We start from the raw sequence: 22,969 nt of genomic DNA on the forward strand, positions 1-22,969 counted from the left end.
ATGTGAATCTCCTGCAAGCCGTACTAATTTAACAGATCCATGCTGCTCTTCTAACTCCTGCTCTGGAACAACATGCTTTCCTTCACTTTCCTAAATCTTTCGTTCAAGTGCATGTTAGCAGAGCAATGCTCTGTCCTTCCTGCATTTCCTATTCATGTCCGAAAGTAAGAATAACTGTGTCTTCCATAGAAAGCAGAGCAGAGGATAGTTCAGGGATCACCCTGAAGAATTTCAAAGAGGAGTCAGTGTTGGTTACAGAAAAAGAAGCAAAATTATTTCATTAAAGATGGTAATAAATTGCCTTGAATAATAATATGCAAAAGTAAATTCAGATGGTCTTTCAGCTCTTAGAAACAGAAATAGTACTCATGCAGACAAAATTGTAGGGTGATGGGGAAACTGTCTCTTTCAAATTTTGGCCTTGCTAATCAATACGCTCTTAACTGGACAATAGGTATGTGCTTACCATCCAGTAAGCTCACTCTCCAGTTATGGGAACACTCTCCTTTGCCTAAATCTTGGCTGGCACTGAGAAGTCTGTGTACTGACAGTTAAACTAGTGACTTGACTAAGATCCTCATACGGCTGATAGCACACCCCATGGACAGATGGGACATATCAAGAGTATACCTTGATCTGTAAATGAATGGAATGACAGCATGGCACCTATACATTTGGCAGCTTCTCACATAATTACCAAGTTTTAGTTTCCTGGGTATATAAGCACACATGACAGAGAGCGTGTGTTTGCATAAAAGCCCCAGGTTCAAGTCCTGACATTCGTAGTTAGATGGGCATGGCTAGCAGAGATAGGAAAGACCTGCGAGGAGATTGGCTGCCTTTAATGTCTGATGGCATTGTAATGGGACCACTGGTTGGGTGCATTGAGATCACAGCCACACCGCAGTTTTCCACATTCATATCAGGGTGTGGTAGAAGGGTGTTAGGTGTGTGCTCCAAAGGTACCTGCTTCCTCAACCTGGTGCACCTGCCCGATGCATTGCACTATGATTCCCAGCATTCCCCAGCATGGCTGGGGGATGCAAAGAGTTGCAGTTCAACACATCATCTAGAGGGCACAAGGTTGGAGAATGTTGCCTTACTGTACTTCATTCTTACAGCGGTCATGTATATGCATACCCTGACACTTGTGATTTCTTTTTTTGACAGCATAAATTAAACAGTTTTGAGTTTCTTATTTGTTTTGCAGTAGTACCCACATTTTGCTCTGCAGAAAATTAACACAAGACAGCCCCTCCCCAAAACACACACACACACGGTGCAAGTCTTAACAGTCCAGTCCATATATATTTATTTATATTTACAGCTCAGTGTTTATTCTGTATATATACTTTTTATTTTGGCAATGCTTTTGACTGGCAGCACTTAATCCTTCTTTATCTGTCCTTTTTAATCAGACATAGATGTAAGATTGAATTCTCATCCCAGAGTATTACATGCTATTAAGCACTGCAATATGCAATCTAAATGCAAAGAAGCATGTAATATGCATCTTCACAAGGCATAAAACACCACAATGAAATTTCTATTCAGGTTTTGTTTGTTTGTGCATCTGGTCTGTATCCACCACACATTATTTTAGCAGCTTGCTTGCCTGCTGTGTGAAATTGCCCATTCTTTCTCTTTTCCATTGACACTCTCTAGGGGTATTCTGAAGGTGGGCACTTAACCTGGTGATGATAAGTGGGGTCAGTGAACTTTGAAACATTAGGGGAAATGGCATACACAAAAGTGAATAATGAGGATTTTTAAAATAAATGTCAGATTTTTTAAACAAGCAAAAAGGCAATGCTGGGGGTTGAGATGTAGAACAGAACCTAGGAAAGCAGCGTGATGACTATAGACTGCGCCAAATAGGGCCATGCTGGCTTCAGGTTTTTAAGGGCCCTGGGGTAAGGCACCATCAATGGGAACTTCAGTAAGTCCAGCATCTCACCAGCACTGCCATCAGATGCTGTGTCTCCTCATTCTCTCGCTCATCATTGATACTGCTTGATTGTTTATTACATGTTTAAACCACCCAAACGCCAAAGTTCTCTGGGCAGTTCACAGCTAGAGAACAACTTAAAACATAAAACACATTTTAAATTACAATATAAAAATGTAAATGCCTAAACAGTATAAAAGTAAAAACTAGAGTAAAACCTGGCAGCAATAAAAATATTAAAATACAATATAGAATTTCAAAGGGTGACACTCAAATGCCTGGGAAAATAAGGTCTTCACCTAGCACAAGAAAGACTATAATGCAGGTGCCAGGAGCACTTCCCTGAGAAGCGAGGGGGCCACAGCAGAAAAGGCCCTCTTCCTAGTAGCCAGCTACCTGACTTCCTTTGCCAAGAGCTCTCAGAATTCTCAGGGTCTGGCCAGGTGGATATGGGAGGAAGCAATCCTTCAGATAACCTGGTTCCAGACCATTTAGAGCTTGCATGTTAACCCCTGCACTTTGAATCAGTCCCAGATATGGACTGGCTCTGTTTTGGCTTTATCAACTTGATCCTATTTCTAATCTTTCTGTGCCAATGGCCTGCATGGAGCATTCCATCATGCAAACGTGGAATTTGTGAAGGCATAACCAGGTAACCTTAATTTTGGGATCAAGCGTATAAGGGCTCCATATTCAAGATTAGTGACAGCTGTGATCTAGAGATGTAGTAGGTTGCCAGCCTGAACAGGAATCAGCATGGGCCAAACAAACTCCAAAACATCTGGAAAAAATGAGGAACCTAATCCCTTCCTAGTCCTTGATTACATTACTCTGGGAATATGGGGTTAATAACTTGTTGGTGGGTAAGTTTCAAATGTGATGACAACATCTGCCGTTTATACACTTTCCTTGCAATATTTTGCCTCAAAATGCTAGGAAACCTGTGTCTACTTTCTCCTTGAAACTGGACTTCCCCAAGCTGGGGCTTTCCAGGTGTCCTGGACCACAGCCGCCGTATGGGGAGCATGAGAGTTTCAGTCCAACATATCTGACAGTGCTGGCTTTAGGAATTCCCAGAGTGCTGTACACTCTGCAGTGGGAAAAAATAAATCCGTCTACATTCAGCCTGTGACAATTTCACATATATTCAGTCCATTTGGTCTAATTTCCTGCCTCATTCTGCGCATTTTCTTTAACTGCACCAGAACATTATATGTATTTTCACACATACCTTTCTCTCATATATGTATCTTTGATGGACTGAGTTTAGACCTGCAAAATTCAGAAAAGTACTCCTTCTGAAAGGGTAACTGTGTTCTACACCACATATTTAGTGCAAGAAGTGTGAACTGAGGTCAGTGCACCTACAAGTGCAGGCCAAAAAATGTCTCTCCCTCAGCGCCATGGCTATTCTGCAGGTATCCATCTTTCTGAATAACCAGTTCAGGCCCTGAATACAGCATGGAGAGAAATTATTGGCATTCACAGGTCCTTACTTTGATGGCTCCTTTTTGACAGAAACATTTCAGGTCCTTTGGAGTGATGATTTACCAGGCAGACCTTGTTTACATAATCCCTTTAAGATGGAATTAACAACAGCTTTTAAAAAATCAAATGTCTGGCACAGCAACACTGAACTACATGCTTCAGTGTTCCAAGAGGAAGTTTTCTGCTTCTCTGAATATTCAGAAATGAACCAGAAGTTACATACTTCCATAAACTGATTACTCACAAGAAAACCAGTCATAAACATTATGATGAAAGCACTTTTGCAGGTTCCTCCATGCTTTTAAAAATTTGAAGCCTGTATAAAGTAGAACTCCACTAGGCACTTGTAACTTGGTAGGATATGCCCTTCTCACTATCCAGGCCACCTGTTTAATGACAGTGGAGATTAACCTGTGCATGCTTTTTGGTTAGGCCTTGAGAAATCAGAGTTGCACCTCCATCAGCATCTCTTGCATGTTTTTCCGTTAAATGCTACCGTTTTGCATTAGTAAGAGAGTGGGTGGAATTTCAGTCTCAGGGATGGAAAAGGTCGGGACAGCGTGGGTGTGTTCTGATCTGATGTACAGCCACGGGCAAACAGCACTGTGTGTGTTTTCGGACTACAAGCCACCCACTTGTACAAGCACGGCAGTAAATTGCTTCTAGAAAAATGGTGAGTTGCCTATCCGTAAAAAAACTGTCTGAAGAGCTATTGGGCACGAAGGTTGCTCAGATCTGGACAGTCTGCATTTGAGCCTTCCTGCTCTCTGAACTCTTTTGCAAAAATATGAATGGCATTAACTCAAGGTTGGTAACTTTTATTCTTCATTTGCTTCATACAGTTAACACCATTAACTTCCCAACCTGAAGTCTCTTCTTACTGTACTTCTTAATCCTAATTGCTACTCTCCTATGCTACTAAACTTTTCACAAGCTACTGAGAGGTTAATTCATGGGGCATGGATACTTGCTAAAGTATGTAACAATATCTTGGCATGATTTTTAAAGAGCAAAATAGATATGGAAATCAGAGGAAGAATTTATAATAGAGAACTAAGGTGAGAAGTATGTAACCTTCCATTACCAGCTATTTTTCTACTTGAATTTAGTTCCTTCGTCTTGAACACAGAAGAGGGGAGATTGGGTTTTCAGGGGAAGATTTTGAATGGGAAGGCTTCCCTTTCCTACCTCTTCTCTGCCTTAATGTTTCCCATTCCAAATCTCTCTCGCTCCTTTTTATTAAAGGCATCTGGGCCCACTTAAATATATTAGCATTCATTGGTAGTTATCCCCTTAGTCCAATGTTGCTAACTTGATTATTATTATTATTGGATTTTTTAAATCCCATGGTATATTGATATACTGTAGGAGTATATGTGAGATGCTTGTATGTGTATTATTTGAACCCTTGTTATTGTGTGAACATTCTTTATATTGTTTGTAAACTGCTTTGAATACAATTTTTACATGGACAATAACATACAAATAGACTAGACTGATGCTGCTACTGATGGCGGTGGCGGCACTGATGATGATAACTTAATTCTAAAAGGTATTATGGGAAAGGGGAGAATGGTGGCCACCAGCTGGTTGCAGCAGGAAGAACACCCTAAACCACTGCCTTGAACCACGTGATGCCAGCGCAAGGGAGTGGCTAAAAGATCCAAGCCAATTCACACTCTTCCTCCCCAGTACCCCTTAAAAAGTCAGGAACTGTCAGCATTCTGGCATGATGAGATGGGTTCTAGCTACAAGGTCATGACTTAAGGAATGCTTGAGCAATGATGCCTCCGCATTTCGAATACTAAGCCCGCTCTCAGCATATCATCTTGAATCCAGGTGTGCCTGCAATCCCCTTCACACTTATGTGGGAGCAAGCTTCAAGGAGTTCAGTATGAAATATATCTGAGTAGGCACGTACAGAATTGCACTGTAGGAAAAGAAGCTCTTTTATAGCGTTTTTTCTTGCTTTATCAAAAATAAAAAAATGGAAATAGCTTATTATCTTTAAATAATCCTAAATGCTGGAGGACAATACCTGTGAAAAAAAGGCCTTGAATTTGTTACCAGACTTTAAGCACGAGCAGTCAAATTCATTGATTGTTTCACAGCTGTTCTTTTCAAAATTGGGTAAGAGCTGTACTAATTATGGTCATTATTTGTATAAGCAGCACTACAATCCTTTTACTTTCTTGTTGAACAATAGCTGTAGTTTATTCCTTGGATCCCCATCAGCATACCTTTGAGTTCCAGCATGCCCATGAATACCTCTCTTGGCAAAAAGCTTCCTGCCCCTCCTGATTTGATTTTATTTCCTAAGGCTACTTTAATTGCAGTTTCTTAATTGGGAGACTGACATTCTGCTAAGTGATGTTCTGCCCTCTTGTACTATCTTTATTCAGGTTCAAATGAGTGCTTTTATGTTTTGAAGCTCTAACCTTACCTGTGCCTTGTACTTAGTCTCCTGGGAAAAGTACTTTTCTTTTAGTGTTACCAGCTTGCACCAAATGAGTGTTTTGTGCCTGGCCTTGCTCTACATGGCAGCCATTTTAAGAAGAGTGAAGCCTTCCTCCATGCAAGCCATTTTGTGAGAGCACCCACAATATTATTTCACAATATAATATTCCTTCAAGACATCTAATCAAGGCCTCTAAGTGAGAAATAGCTGCATTGCTATGTAATTATAAGTTGTGTGCTTAGACAAATAATTGGACACTGTTTTGGGGGTTTTAATGTTTGTAAACCACCCAGAGAGCTCTCTGGGCTATTGGGATGGTATATAAATTCAATCAATCAATCAATCATTGTGGGTTTCTTTGCCTATAGTGCTTGTGACTTTGGGGTGGCTTCCACTACAAAGGGCAGCTTTCATGTGTGCTTGAACACCCTGCCCTCCTGCTGTCCTCTGGAAACATGAAGTGATCCAATCCTGTAGCTTTTCCCAAAATAAGATCTGTGGATCACATTAAGCTTGCCCCGTCTCTCTACTTTCCCCACAAAGTTACTGTTCTTCTTTTGTGCCATTGCCATGGTGTGAGCCGTCCTGTGCATTGTTTATATAAGAAACCAGGTGAATGACATCATTGCATTGAGTGCTTTGTGTGTGAGGGAATCCCTGTTGATCCAAGTTGTTATTTAATAGCAGTCTGTCCTCTAAAATCATAACATTATGCATTGATGGCTTTATAAAAGAGGGTTGCACTTGTGTCATTAGAAGACCCCACTCCTCACCACTTTAGTGACTATCCAGCCACCTTCAGCAGAAGATGTGACTGCATTGGCTGGTGGGCAGGTTAGTCCGATCCCTTGCCCATATTGAGAGAGGAGACAATTGGAAATAATGCTTGGCATTTTTGGTATAGCAAACCTTTCCACACCACTCCCTACTTCATGTTTCAGTATTTGATCAAATAAAAATCAGTTTTATGAGCCTCAAGCTTGGATTAAAATCTGAGCTGGAGAAGAATTTTTGACTTCTCGCCTAATCAGTCTTCCAGCTAACCTTCTCACTGCCAGGGACTCAACTCGGTAGATGCTTTGGACCATCTCAGTTGCTCTGGAACCCAGTCATTCCAGCCAGCACTGCCAGTGGTCAAGAATGCTAAAAGCTGTTGTTCAAAAGATCTGGAAGGCTGACCTAGGACGTAGTCCTATGCATGTTTAGACATTAAAAAAACTTACAAGACCCAACGTTCCTCTCAGCAGTTGTAGCCCACTTTATGGAACAGTCTCCCGAAAGTAGTTCACCTGGCACCATCATTACAATCTTTTCAGTGTCAGGCAAAGCCGACTTTATTTTGTAGACATTTTAATCACTGATTTTATCTTGTTAATTTTGCTGGTATTGCTGTTTTAATCTACACTGTTTTAAATTGTTATCCCTCAGCTGTGGACTCCTGTTTTACTGGTTTTTCTTGTTTATTCTTGTGCATTTTAATTGATTGTTATTATTATTACAGCATGTTTTTTATTCCATTGCAAACTGCTTAGACAGCCTTTAAGCCAATATAGCAGTCTGTAAGTTTAATAATAAATAAGTAAAACATTCCCCAACCAGCACTGGCTGAGGAATACTGTGAGTTGCAGAACTTTTCTCTCTAAACATGGCCTGGTTTTACTTTTACAAACTTAGCAGCTGGAAACAGCAGCAGTGTCAGTTGTGCACCGTGAGAAAAAAGGAAGGAAGGTTCTCCGGTGCTCCAGCAGCCTCCTAGTGGTCTATGGGACATGTAGTTCCCCTAAGGGCTATCGCAGTGACTTTGCAGTATGACAGGGTCCTGAAAGGTATGTGAGAAAGAGAGATACCTTCCTCCTTCCCTCTCTCTGTCACAGCTGTTCCCAATTATTTATTTATTTGTTTGTTTGTTTAAAACATTTCTATGCCGCCCCCATCGCAACAAAGGCTCGGCATGGCTCACAAAAAATACAACAACAACAAAAAACATTTAAAAAAACATTTAAAACCCACGGTGCATTCTCGGCTAATTTAAAATCCTAATAAATACAATAATTTAGCAATTAAAATAAGTTTTAAATAAAAAGGTCTTAGCATGGCGCCGAAAAACAAATAATGATGGCACCAGGCGGACCTCTCTGGGGAGCACATTCCATAGACGGGGCGCCACCGCAGAGAAAGCTCCTTCTGACATATGCCTGTAGGTCATTAAGGGGAGAGTTTGGGGACTGAGACGCTGATGGGTGGGTGTTTGGGCAATATGGGAGAGCTGATAAGCAGAGGAGTTGCTGACCCTGACTGGTTCAGAAAATAAGCACTTATTTGTGGCATTATTATTGTATAACATTTGTCTCACAATGTGATTATTCAAGGAGAGATGCCTTTCAATATAAATCATAAGAGTATCCTGTGTCAGAGAGGTTGGAACAGTTAAACCCACAATCCTTCACTTATATTAGCCTCAGAATACATTGTGAATCTTGGAGAGTTTTAATTTCTAGCCCAGCCTGATGACTTGTTGGCACAGTTATGGTTTTGCTTTTCTGTGTGCATTTTGCAACAGCTGGGTTTAAAAACATCTTTAGAACTGGAAAAAATCATGAGCTAAAAAAAACCCCTCTCTTAATCTCTAATCTGACTAGTGGAATTGGGACACTCATATAGAATTACAGATGTGTGCAGAGTTATATTCCTAGAGCGAGGTGCAGAATTTAGGAAATCATTGATGAAAGAAAGGAACAAAGCCAGTACAGAGAGAGCGTTGCTTCATTGAGGACTGTAGCTGTGGGTTTCACATGTGAAGCCAAGAATTTAGCATGGCTGAAGCCAGCTGTAGGGAAATACAATCTTGAGCCACATGCCACAGATATGTGTGATGGGTCATTATCTCCCTATGGCTCTCATGTTTGCAATCTAGAGCATGTGCCAACTTGCAAGTGAAGAAAATAAAATGTTCCTGATGACCAAACAAGGATCGCTTATTTAGTGTTATACCAGAGACACAAAAGGGGTTAAAATATAAAATAAACCCCTGTCCAGCTCCGAATTTGTATAGATAAGCCTGGAGGTAAATGTTTCGGCACCAAATGTCCTGCCAAATATCACAACTTGTAGTTAATGATAACCATGTACAAAAGTAACTGAGTGTTTTCAGGTATGACATTTTCTGTTACTAATCATTGCAATGCTAATGTATAAATTCACTATGTATTGTTATGTCCCACGGTTTTACAGATGAGATTAGAGACCAGTTGGTATTTTCAAGAGAAGGTTTATTTCCTATAGGGACGACACTCTCTCACAAGGATGGGATGAGTGCCGTGCGTTTTAGAGGGACCACGGAGTATTTATACCTTGTTACACAAAAAAAAGGAAAATCGTTTCTTGGCAGCATAAAGCAAGCTAGCATGATTTACAGAAGCGAGACGATTTGTAGCTCTGATACAAAAAAGTGGCGCGGCCTTGCAGTTTGTCTATGTTTTGATAACAGTGGAGATGCTCTGCAGCTGGTCTATCCTTTTAAGTTATTACCCCTTTGATGAAACTTGTCTATTTGATAAAGTAACACTCTGTATGCATGAAGTAACTGATAACCCTTCCATTTGGCTATTTTTATTGAGACCCCAACCGGTCCCGGGCGCCAAGGGTTCTCCCCACTTGCCCTCTTGGACATCCAGTTGGTCTGTCACACGAGTTCACACAGGGTTCACAACTCTCCGTTCCCCCCTCCTCCCTGCTGGACAGGATATACAACATGACTGCGGCTCTCTGGCTAAGTGGTCTTCCTTGGTTTAGCCTAAGTGGAGTGAAAGGGGGCATTCTTGGTAACGCTATCATATGAATGTGCCCACAAACATGTCTACTGCATTGTATGTGTTATTTTTTTCTCAAGCCAGTTGGGTCAAGTCCAACAGTATGATGACTGTGGCAGCTGGTTTCAGCTGAAGAAGGGCTCACTTTCTATTGCTAGTGTGCACCTCTATTAAAGAGTATCTTTAATATAAAATTACTTCCTGGTATTGCCTGCCTCACTCATGGTCAGACAATGAACAAGAGGGACCTTTTTCATCCCTAACACAATGGTGGCCAGTTATGAGTCATGCTGTGCTGGATTTTCATTAGGTTGGACTCATGGAAGGACAGGGACATTGGTTGCCCTCCAAATGTTCTTGAATTCCAATTTCTATAACCTTTAGGCAGCATGGTCTGTGGTTAGGGTTTCTGGGAGTAGCAGGCCTGGGAGTTGCAGAAGTTTCCCTACTTCTGAATTATGACACATAACATTTTCATTCATAGTTGCCTAAGAGGATCAGAATGTGCTGTTGAATGCACTTCCCAATCAGTGGTTGTCCCCAGCGACTCATCCACACTCAGCTGGATTGAAGGACAGAGATTAGTCTAGTTACCCTGGTGTGTTGCTTCTTCCTATGATCTGCTGCCTTGTATTTGTAAACCACTTAGGAGTTTTATTATAGTTGGTAGTATACTAATACCACAAGAAAAGAATAAAAATAACAAAGCGTGACTTTTGTCTCAAAGAGATACAGAAGACTGCATTCTGTAAGGGGCAGGAAGTACACAAAATGTCAGTGTTTGGCAGATTGTTACTGTCTGATGCCAAGCATTACGGTTCTTAGTCATGTTCTGCTCCTGAAGGCTTTTGCTGATTTGTTTGTTGGCTGGCACTATGTATTTGTTTTTATGTCATGTTTTAATTAAGATTTTGTTTTGATTTAATTTTATGATCTATCTTGAACACCACTCTTTGCTAGAAAGGCATGCTTTGAATTAAATAAATAAAGTGGAGATCTGAGGGGGGGGGAAATGAATGGCTCAAAGCATTCACAGACCAGGAGTCCAAATCTGACCCTTAGCCACACTTTCTTCCCCTCTTCCTCTCACTTTCCCCTGACACTTTGTTTTTTGGTGGTTTCCTGTTACTTTTCCACAACCTAAAAGGGGAGAAGGTCATGCAGTCCTTCTATACCCATTATTCCCATGGCCAAGTTTACAATTTCCAATGGCTGCTTTTGATGTAAAAAATACACAGGGGAGACTGTTAGGCATATAATATCTAGTCTGGCCCCAAGATATATTACTAGATAGTTATGATGATCACTTGGTCAGCCAAGTTGGTTTTAAGTCATTATTCTGTCATATATGCCTTGTGAGAATGTGAACTTCTGCAGAAAACTGAAATCATCTCTCTTAAAGCTGGATCTTGTTGGATCCATGAAAATATGATCTGAAATCTGTAGGTAATATGGAATACTGCTGACCTGCCAAATGAGTCTATTTTGAAGGCTCAAAAAGTCCAGGAAGGCCATCACGTTCTTATCATGTTCAGTGGTTTACAAGCAGAATGACAGACCTGGTTGTGTTTAACTTATTTTGTCTGGTTGATTTGGCAGTTTTGGTTCAGTTTGGTTTGACGAGAATGAGAGGTACTGATTCACTTGTGCTTGTATATTCAGTTCCTGCCTATGTACTGTTACGTTTTGATGCCCGAGTGCATATTACTCCCCAATTATATTTTAAGCAGCAAACAGCTGCTCAACTATTCCCTCAGGAATATGATGTTTCCCATCCCGTCTATTCCTAATAGGCTAGATATTGTCCTTTAATTAAAATGCGGTGTTATGCCTATTCATTATATTATAAAATATGCAGATGAAACACATCTTATTTCAGCAAACCTCAGAAAGGATGCCCATATAAAATACACTTCAGAGGAATATGAGCGATAAGGGGTAGAGTAATAGGGCCACTCAAAAAATCTTGCCTTCGTCCTGCATGCACAGTACTGATCAGCCCAAGAAAACTATGTTACCTCCTTCCTGTTCCAAATCTTTTGCATGTGGAAGAAACTGGAAATGCAGGTACTGCTATCCAAGTCTGATGAGGACTTTTCTAGGTCCCTTCATTATGCATTGTGGAAAGGGGAGAGGAATAGTGGTGAATTAACTCAAGTCATTTTACGGAGGGGAAGAGATGCGACATCTGCCACTCTCACTGCTTTAGAATATAGTTTCCACTATTGTAGAAAGCAAGCTCAAATATACAGAGAAGCATATCAAGTGTCAGTCTCCTAAAATATATATAATTAACATCTTCTTGGGCTGTGCATATACATTGCCCTCCCAGCCTTCCTCCAGCATAGTCTGAACTACTCAGAATGGTGGGGGATGTTTAGATAAACTGCTACATCATCTCATCATCATCATTAATTTCACTTCTATACCAATGAAAGCTCACATTGAAGCTCACTGGGCACTTTACAATAATGTATAAAAATAACAAAATACAATTGATTAAAAGCATTAGCAAGATAGATTAAAAGCATTAGCAATAATTTGCAATAGCATAAGAGACTGTTAAAAGACAATTAAAAGATCTGACCAAGAATAAAAGAAAGGCACTTGGATGATCATGTTAGGCCCCTGAATGACCTGGGAAGTCTTTAAAGGTTTCTTAACCTGTCTCCAAAAAGATAGCAAATTTGGTGCCAGGTGGACTGCAGGAGGGAGGTTGCTCTGAACATGGGGCGGGGGGGCCTTGTGGGCAATACCGCTGCACATTTGTTTTCCCTTGTAGATTGGCTGTTGTGTTTTGCCTTGATGATGCTCAATTGATGTCAGCATTACAGTTCCTTATTTATATTTCGTGAAACCGGTGTTGTGTTGCCTTGCCTTGCCAAATGGGTTGCTGTTGCACCATTCTTAATGTACGACGACAGTAAACACTGACAAGGACACTAAGAATAGAGACATGAGACTGGGGGTGCTTTATTTTCATTTTTGATATGAGCAAAGAGATCTGCCTGCATGTCTATCTGGATGCCAGATATTTATAGCTCCATTACAGACAAACATTAAGTCAGGGATAAGACAAGTCCTTGTGAGCTATGGTAGTGACTCTGTTAAGCAGGTTCGCAGGGTTTTGAAGCTGGATGATTTATCGTTTGTATTTCCTTTTGATCCATGGTACCAGTTTAACAACCCATCAGGAGATGTTGCAATGTTTCTCAGCATGAACTTGTCATTGGGATGCCTCATTTGCAACCATCTCAGTTAGCAGATGCAACTCATGCACTGGAGAGGACTGCCTTGCACTGGAATAAGAGGAGGGAGAATTTGAAGGCTAGAATCCCTCACGTATGAGGAACTAACCTCTAGGTTAATAACACCATGGCATATATCAGCTGCTGGAAAGATCGATAGTAGAGAATGTGAATTAAATCTAACCTTGATGGTATTTCCTCATAAAGCAGACACAGAGATCTGTATATATTCATGAATGTCCCTATGTAAATGATAACAAAGCTGGACAAATTCTGCAGATGTTTGAAAATACAGAATTGTGCTGATAAATGTTGACAATCATCTATTTATTTATTATATTTATATCCCACCATTTTTCCTTCAAGGAACCCAAGGCAGCTTCTCCTCAACTCCAGTCCAACATTCCAACCACTATACTACACTGGCTCTCAAATACCACCTAAATGTGATGGCCAGTCCCCTGTGGATGTCTGAAAGATGAAGACTATAATCCTAATTTGTGGCAGTCACAGAATTAATGAAGGTTTTTCACATCCAGATATGAATGCTCTCATTCACCAAATTCTGGGCCTTGACTGTAACACTGCTTGACCCATTCTCATATAACGAGTAGAGACGATGCTCTAAATTTAGCCTAGTTGCGGGGCGGGGGGATGATTACAAAAAGTCTTTGAAATCTCGAAGATATAAAGGTCAAAAGAAGAAAGCCAGGAATTCATGCTTAGTAAAATTAATTACTCTCTGAGATAATTTATGCCACAACACTAATGGGCAATGGTCATCAAGCAGTGGTAGAGCACATAATTTGCCCTGAAAAAGATCCTAGTTTCAATTTCCAACATCTTAAAAGAAATCTTGAAAAGCTATTGCCAGTGTAGAATCTCCATTATCTGAGCTGGGTTTTTTTCAGGCAGCTTCCTGTGTTCCCAGTACAAGGGACTGGGTGGATATGAAGTCCAATTGTAGCTCATCTGTGCAGTACACATGGAAGGCACTTCAAGTTATTTTAGTTCCTAGATAGTTCTGTCCACAGGATTGGCAGGGATGCTTATGGAACCAGGCAATAGTAATTATTTTACATCGCCAGTTTGTGCACATTCTTAACAGTGCACCTGGGATGGTCCATATGCTAACAGCAGAGTGGCATTAGTATTAGGAGTGACGCAGAGGACAGGTGGGTGGCTTCAGTAGAACAGGCATGATCTGTGCTTGACACGGTGTGGTTTGGTGCACACTGTTTGCACAGGAGGATCTTCTACTGATATCAGACATATTTTTTATTTCATTCAAAAAACCATCAGTGCTGTGTGTGCAGATGCCTGTGGATACAGTATATTGCTAAAGAAGTTGCTTCTGAAATCTAAAAAATGCACAATGACTAAGTAAATTCTGGGGGAAATAATCAACACAAGTGCCTCATGTTGAAGCAGAGAGAATGTGGGGGGGGGGGTTCCTCCAACCCCCCCTCTTCTTCCCCTTCCTTCACATCCCCCAAGGCAATTTGTTTGACCTTTCCCATCCCAATCCATCTGGGAAACTGAGTTAAAAAGAGAAAAGCTTCTCTTACCAAGAGATATTGCATCTGGGCATCACTTCCTCAAAAAACTAATTAATCTGGTAGCATATGCTCTTGTATAATAATGTAGATAGTAGCAGAGTAATTGTTATTTTTAGTTATTGCGACCTGCCTGGCTGAAGGGTACAGTGCAGATCGGTTTGGGGGCACTTGCTTTTCTGCACTCAGGTGGTGTTGCTGACAGAAATGGATCCAAAATGGGGGAAACTGGTAAATAAGAGGGAGAAAGCTAAAAAGATCCCGAAGTTTGCAGAAGTGTGATTGGTGTGTGTGCACGTGTGTGTGTGCATGTATAAGAGGGAAAGCTACATCCCAAAGAGTTCAGTGATGAGGACTGAACATTCTCAGTAGCTATAGAACGTTGAGTGTCATCTGGAAAAACAAAACAACAACAACAAAGAGGAAATGTGGAATAAAGCAATTGAACTAATAACTACTGGTAGTAGCCTTCACTATCCTCTTACCTCTAGATAATGTGTTGGACTGCAATGCCCATCTTCCCATTGCAAGGCTATCTCTGTCCAGGTAGGTTCGTATTTGGTATCTCAGCCTAAGCTGATTAAAGGCATTCTGAGCCACTGAAGCAACAATGATGGATCCATGAGAGCTCCCAGACTACCATCTTGTTCCGGGATTGGGGTACAAATGCCCAATAAACTTGCCTTATGTCAGTGGTGAATGATGCATGCATGTTTAAATCAATAGTTTTGTTTACACAGTACATGGAAGTGTTGGTTGCATTGGCCTGTTTTGTATCCAAGTTATAAAATACTGCAAAAACATTAGATCCCTGGAAGAGATTTTTTTGTGTTGGAGAGGCAGTGGAGGAAGAACAACCACTGAAGCGTGACCTATGAGTAAGTGCTAAACATTGCCTTGAAAGTTGCGCTAAAAACTTACCTTGAAATGACAGAACTGAAGAATTACATGATAGAACACAGTCATCATCTAAAATGCTGGATCTCAAAATCTGAACTTTTCTGGCTCATACAAATTAACGTGTAACTTAGAAACAATGGGGTAATATGGAGGAGATTATCCCAATTGATGAGAGCTAGTAAAACATTCTTTAAATGCTATGAAGAAGTCCACAAGCTCCAATCTATATGATGAGTCTCTCACAGTTACTAAGTTACAAAACACTAAATGGTTAAAAAAGAATGAGGCATATGTAAGTCTTAATTGCAGGTCATTAATTCCTCTTTTCTTTCTTTTTTATTACTTTTTGCAGTAAATCAAAGTATCCTGCTGCACTACGGTAGTAAGACACCACTTTGCCTTGTTGGAAGAAACTGGGGACGTAGGATCTTAGCCAAATATTCAAAATGGTAATGCAAAGGTATCTCCTAACCTATATGGGAGTGGTGCTTGCTTTATACCTTCATCACCTCATCAGAGCCATTGAAGTCCCTCGGGATCGTGAGTCTACTGATTTATTTTCACACTTTTGCAATTAATATCTTTAGGAAGTCAGGAGCTTTAATGGTTAGAGAAAGAACTAGATGTCAGCCCTGAGTAAGTTTGTGTATTCTGCAGATAGTTACCTAGATTCTCATGGCTCATGTCCAGAAAGCAAATAGTTGAGCAGAAAATCAGAAATGGTACTTTGAACTAAAGACTGTATTCACATTCATGGGAAAGGGGGGCTTGTGAAAAGTATGAGAGCAAATTCACATAGTCTAAAAATGAAACAGGTCATTTTCAAGATGTACAAATAAGTGCATCTTATTCAATGGTCCAATCAATTTTCCATGTGTTATGAGGACTATAATATTTTCTGTTGACCGCACTGTTTGTTGAGGATTGTCATGGCAGCTCATGCATGTGTGGCAAATTGCAATGTACAGCAACATCAAGGATAGTATTGATCATGTGAATTGGACCTTTTGTTGTTTTGTGCTTATGTGTGTAGAATGGCCAAATTCTTGCTATCTTGACTATCTAGCAGTGAAGTAGCTGGCAAACTATTCTGGAAAAGAGAAAACAGTATCAGAACCAATTTCAGTATGACCATCAAAGCTATTTGCAGAGGAACGTGCTACTCCAGTCTCTGTTGCATTGCATTATTTGAACTAAAAATGGTAGATCTTTGCAACTCTGTTTTGTTCTTGTTGATTCGAACACTTTCAGATCCTTCTGCAATTGCAGAAAGAACATCAGACCCATGCAGACAATCAGTTACCAGATGATAACTTTCTATAGTATATATCAGAGGTGCAGAAGTATGTTGTGATGGGAAACTAAACTGCCCCTCTGCAAACTGGATGACATCACTGAACATGGCCACACCCCCTGATGTCACTTCCTGCCCAGAGAAAGGGACTGTGCCAGCAGGATCAGCCACTCCTCCTGACCTGGCCAGTCTCCAGCTTCATGAGGCATCCCCGTCAGAGTTGGTATGCAAAGCACTCAGCCAGTGTTGGGAGCAGCCATTTTTCCAGGGACAGAGGCCTCTGTTTCTTATGCAGAATAAATACCTCTCTGTTGAATAGTGCTTACTCTCAGATAAGTACACATAGAATCGTAGTTGTGAAGTATAGTCCTATGCATGTTTATGTGGAAGTAAGTTTCAGCCCCTCGTTTCACCCTGGTGGGTAGGATTTTCTCCCTACCTGCTAAGGACAGTGCTGAGCTCCAAATGGATCACCACTGAGGAAATATGGACCTCTAGAAAAAGTTCCCTACATATGCATTCCTTTATGCATCGCTGTATCATTCTAATTTTAATTATCACCCAAAATATGGTCGTACCCTTACTAAAAGTGAGGCTCTTTCAGTTCTTTGTGCTGCTGATTTTAAGACTCTAGCAGAGCCTTAGAGATCACACAGGAAAGACATTGCCTTAGAAATCATACAGAAAAGTTCTCCTTGGTAGACAAGAGATTGATTAAACTGTTTTTTTTTTTTTAGGTAGAAGCATTCATAAAAAAATGTACAGGTACTGACTCCAAGCAAAAATAATACTCATGTATTGTGAGTCATACATCAGAACCACGTATCACTTGTATCTCATTAATCATGGATCTTTTGTAAAGTTAATTGTTCTTTACTTTTTTTCTCTGCAATTGTATCATCAAACTTTGGCAGTGGGGGGCAGGTAGGCACACAAGCTGTAAACCCAATTCCTGAGAGATGGGATAAGCACAGCAAAAGCAGCCCTTACCTACATACAACTGGAAAAGCTGTTCTCCCCAGTGCCCTTGAACTGCCCTGGCTTTTGGATGCTGAGAAAGTTCACTACACTGTCTATTTAACCTTCGTAACCTCTTTACCGTTCTTCTGGTAGAGCCCAGCCAATACATTGCCCACCCCTGTACTTTTTCTCATGATGTACTGCAGAATACATAATGACGCATCATAGTGCAACAATATTCTGCTTTCAGCTACCAGGTACTTCTCTTGAGCAGAACTTTTTGTATATGTGAACATTTGCAAATCAGCAGGGGACACACTGTGACAGAGCCCAGATGGAGCAAGTAAAACTGAAGGAAATCAGCAGGACTATCATGGGTAAATGTTCATGGTCACAGCTCTATAACCCCACTCCCAATCAAATGTGGATATTTGCATTATTATTCCTCGAATCTTTGCTGCTACTCAGATTTCTTCACTGGTGGCATTATTTTATAGGCATTGTGGACACCCCTTCTGATTTATTTTCATGAAAACCTGAGGTAATATAAGAAGTTGTTCTTTCATACTTGTCCTGATATTTGCAGCTCAGCAAACATTCTTTCAGAATGGTGTATGGGTTTTTAAAATTTATTTAATTATTATATTCATATCCTGTCTTTTTTTCCTTTTTCAAGGAATGCAAGGAGACTTACATTATTCTCTTCCTCCTCTCAATATTATCCTCAAAACAACAACCCTGTGAGGTAGGTTGGGCTGAGAGTCTGAGACTGGCTCAAAAGTCACCCAGTTGGCTCCATGGCTGACTGGGGATGAGAATCCAGATCTCCTAGTCCTGGTCCTCCACTCTTGACCACCTCACCACACTGGGTTAGTTAACCGGTTTTATGCATGCCAATCATGTACAGATACAACAGCTCAAGATACCACTATGGAATGTATCTTAGATTATTACAACTTGTTGGACTTGCTGAAGAGTGTTCTTTAGAACCTGTATAGGGAACCTTTGGCCTTTGCTGCTTTCCTCAGACCACAGCCCTCTACCTTTCGAATGCACAGTGACAAAGTAAAGTGTTTGTCACTTAGGTGTTACCGCCAGTTAGCTCTGCTTTTCCTTGTTGCATGTCCTGAGAATGGGACTGTGCAGCACAGAAAGGCAGCAAACTGCTCCTGGAGCAAGTGATGACATATGCGGTCTGTGTGTGTGTCCATTGCCTTACCATCTGGGCTTCTGTTATTAGTTCTGGGCAATAACTCCAGTGGGAATATACAGTGTATTGCAGGCAGCTGGAACTCATCTGGAACTCATTGTGTTAATTTCAGGACCATGGACAGAAGTCATAGAGCTGCTAAGGTGCTGTCGAGTTACTCTAGCAATGACGAAGGGCAACTGGCAGAAAATTATAGACGGGTCTGGAGAGCACTTCTAGAAGCCTCCACTCAAAGATACTGCATTGGTTTTTAAAGAGACTTTACATATAGGCATCAGCTTCTTCTGTTGGGTGAAGGTTAGAGAGATGGGGAGCGCATTGTGGATTGCTCCTCAGGATCTCCCTGTTCAGCAGGGGAGTCTGAGATCCATTTCTCACAGTCAAGCAGCAGTGGCACTTTCTGAAGGTCACATGAAGAGGATATGAGATCCTAGGCACCAATTCAGAAGGTTTTGCCACATTCTTAGAGTAACTGTCACTGAAGGCTTCAGTCTGCAATGGATTCTAGACCTTGGCATTGCTTGTGTCTAGGCAAACATCCAGAGCAGCATGCCAGTAATAAGGTGCCCCTAATTACTTTGAGCTGTGGTACTCCTGACATCTTTGCAAATAGGCTGGAATGAAGGCCTGGAAATTAGAGCTCAGGTTGGGAGACACTGTCACCAACAGAACCTGTCCAAAAGATCAATTTATTCCACTTGTCCTCTGTATTCATGAGAATACAGTTGGTTAAGATGTGCTTATATATGGAGGGGAATGCACACAATGTCTGTAAAGAGAATGCTATCATCAATTACATTTTGATTTGTTTCAGACCAGAATTTGCCCCATTCCACCCCTAAATGTAAACAGATGTTTTGCAAAGTCCTTGCATATTCCCAAGCTTGTGTTTGCATCTGGAACAGTGCCTACATTTGGGTGAAATTCACATTTTCACACTTCAGTCACTGAGAGAGTGGCATTTTAAAAATGTATATCTAGATGTATACTTTTTCCATTTAGACAACAGCTACCACAACAAAACCCACAACTGGGAATGAAAATGAGAAAACTTTAAGGTGAAAATCAGAGAACCTGAACTATATTAAGCTCCACTGATTTGCCCATGCCTCGTGATGGGATCTGCAGCAAAGATACTTTGAGAAACATGCTCAATAAATACCCCAAATTATAAAAAGGTTTACCCATGCAAACTCACTCAGGAGTAGTCCTGTTGACTTCATAGATCTTTACCTACTTTACCTGGCATTGTCTCCCATGTGATTTGCAAACTTTCATATGCATACTGCTTGCCCCCAAAACAAGCAGCTGGGATTGAAATGTTTTAATTCTAACAGCTTAACCTCCCTGCGTATTTTAGGTCAGGATTGCACAACTTGGCTTAGGTAGCAAGTCTGAATAAGACCACTGATAATGGGTTTCTTCGTACTGATGTCAGGCATTGAATTATCAATGAGCTGATAGGAATTAAACGTTTAAGCCATGAGTTTTTCCCTAAAATTGGCCCACTCTTTACACCAGCTATGGGGAGATAAGCTGAAGCAGCTTCTGTGTGCAAATGCTTTTTAATGCTATGGCCACAGTACCTCAGCTTTTTATTTGCTCAAGAGGCAAACAAATATATAACAATATCTTTTATCTTTAGAATTTTCAGTAAGTAGCAGCATTAATTAATAACAAATATGGTTCTTTGATTTGGTTCATATAGTTCTACTTCTAAGCCACAGGTAGTTACAAATGGAGTGTTGCTGTTATGGGAGCCTGGCACTCACTTTCACCATTTTTTGACTCTTGCTGCTGCCCAGTTATGCCACTTCTAAATGGCGTAAGGTTGTTCTTTCTCTTCTTCTGCTGTTGCTTTGCCTGGACTTCCTTCTATGCAGTTCTGAGTCATCCTTCTGTTGCCCTCTTTTGTCCTCATTCTCCTTCTGGCATCAGGTGATTTTTTCCAATGAGGCATCCCACTTTCCTTTCTCCCCACCCCGTGCCCCTTACATTTTACACAGCTCACATCCCAAGGTTTCTAAAGGGCATTGCACAGGTCCTCCACATCATGTGGAAGGTCCCCATCCCACCTCTAGAGATTCCAGGCAGTCCGTGGTGGCATCATGGAAGTTCTCCATGTGATCCGTGGGATGAGCTATATCATGCAATATGCTTCCAGGGTAAATACACTGACATGCAGAAATTATTTTACCTGACTTCTAGGTGTGTCATAGTAGTTAGCATGTCTGAGTAGCACTGGAGAGACCCAGGTTCAAATCCCACTCATCCATGAAGCTTGCTGAGTGACCTGAGACCAGTCACTCTCTGCTGGCCTAGCCTACCTCACAAGTAACATAAGCACTAGTGTAAGCATTCCCTTGTGCAGTGCTGATGTGAAACCTTGCCCGAGCACTGATGAAATTATAGCCTCAGGTGCTGATTCTACCTTGGAAGAAGACACTGTAGGGTCAGTCCTAGCTGTGTGAGACCGTAGACCTGAGAATTGTGTTCTTCCAGGCCTCCCACTTCCTAGCAAACACAGAGGGGGCGTGGTGCTGCCTCTCTTCCACAGCTGGAAGACTTGATCTGGAGGGAGGTCTCAGGCAGAAAGGACATGTCAAGGGCGTCTCCTTTGATCTGTTGTCATCAGAGGGGGCAGGGCAGAAATGCCCCTTCAGGTGCAGCACCCACTTGAGAGCCAGATTTGAACCTGTCAGGAGCAAATGTCCGATTAGCAGCCATTCACCTGTAATTAAGCCAGGAATGCTCTGTAAAGTAAACATCACAAACCTGGTTTCTGAAAGTAACGGTTGCCTCAGGTCATGACACTTTAACAGAATATAGATTTGCTTTCAGCTTTCTGAGCCTTACATCTATATTGTTTGACGATTGGGAGCTTTTAATCAATGCGCAGCTTGGCATTTTATGTCATGATTTCTTGCATTACAACATGCCTACTTTCTGTGAACTCAAGTTCTTGACTGAATTTTCCCAGATTACCCACTGAGATCTTCATCCTAACTTCTGCTAGGCTGTTACATCATGAGCCTTTAAAAAGAGCTGAGTTTCGGCTCTAGATGTGAAAGTCAAGTTCTATATAGTGATGGGAAAACTCACTTCAGTTTGGAATTGAGCACCAGTTATGCATAGTTTTAGAGAACATCTTTTGATGAAGGAAAAAAAACTTCCTAAGAGTCTGAAATTGATTCTTACTTTTTCTTGCACTAAGTATTTTAGATTGGTTTGTTTTCCTCTTTTTGTTGGTGAAGTTACCTTAGATCTAGACTCGAATATTGCTTCAAACTGAGCTAAGCAAGTATCTCTAAAGGGGGATTTTTAAATATTCCATGGATTGCTGGGGATTTGAGTCTAAAATTGGATGGAGTTCTTTCGGATGCTGTCCTATGCACCAGCCTTCTGCAACTGGGCACCTTCCAGGTGCTTTGTACTACAACTCCAATCATCCTAACTACCATGCAGGGTCAGAATGATGGGAGTTGTAGCCCAACATACCTGGAGGGTGTGAAATTGGGGAAGTCTGCTAACTTCTTAGTAAATATGCAGATGATTGAACTATTAAGAATCCCTTAATGGCTTAGATCATGTGGATTTTGTTGAAAGAACTCTTTGCTGTAGTCAAACTTACACTGAGCTTCATTGCTGAAACACTGAAGGTTTTTGCAGCTTGGGCACAGGCTCTTGTTCTGATATGTGAGCCACTTGAAAGGAAAGTAGGAGTAGTGAACTCGAACACAAGTGATTTCTAAAAGAACTTCCTGTGGTGCTGTTCCTTCCACTGAAAGGAAGAATGAACCATATTGTCTTAGCAAGTGTAATATGACCACAGAAAGGTGTTTTGTTGTTTTTAAAAGCATACTCAGTATTCTAGTTACTCTAAAGGTTGCAGTGCTTTTAAAACAATGCTTTGCATTTCTAAAGCACCTTCCGTCAAGGGCATAGTTAGTACTTTGATATTAGCTGCCTGATTACCACGATACTCTGCTGGGGGCAGGAGGTGTATGTAATGAGCTCCTTGTTGTAAGTTAGGAAGTGGCAAAGTGTTTTATTTAATTTTAATTTTTCTTTGGCAGTGTGCATCAATTCCAGACCTTT

At 41.0% G+C, this 22,969-nt stretch overlaps 1 protein-coding gene across 4 annotated transcripts in view; it reads left to right on the top strand.

Moving 5' to 3' along the window:
* Positions 1–22,969, top strand: part of NFASC (neurofascin) — a 206,407-nt gene that overhangs the window by 70,659 nt on the left and 112,779 nt on the right. For all 4 annotated transcript variants that reach the window (XM_044445788.1, XM_044445748.1, XM_044445768.1 and 1 more), the window contains exon 3: positions 15,760–15,947. In XM_044445788.1, the coding sequence (XP_044301723.1) occupies positions 15,854–15,947 (94 nt within the window). In that variant the 5' untranslated portion in view covers positions 15,760–15,853. The remainder of the gene's footprint in view (positions 1–15,759; positions 15,948–22,969) is intronic.

Source organism: Varanus komodoensis, unplaced genomic scaffold (genome assembly GCF_004798865.1).
Source record: "Varanus komodoensis strain SLA01 unplaced genomic scaffold, ASM479886v1 scaffold1, whole genome shotgun sequence".
NCBI classification, from domain to species: Eukaryota; Metazoa; Chordata; class Lepidosauria; order Squamata; family Varanidae; genus Varanus; species Varanus komodoensis.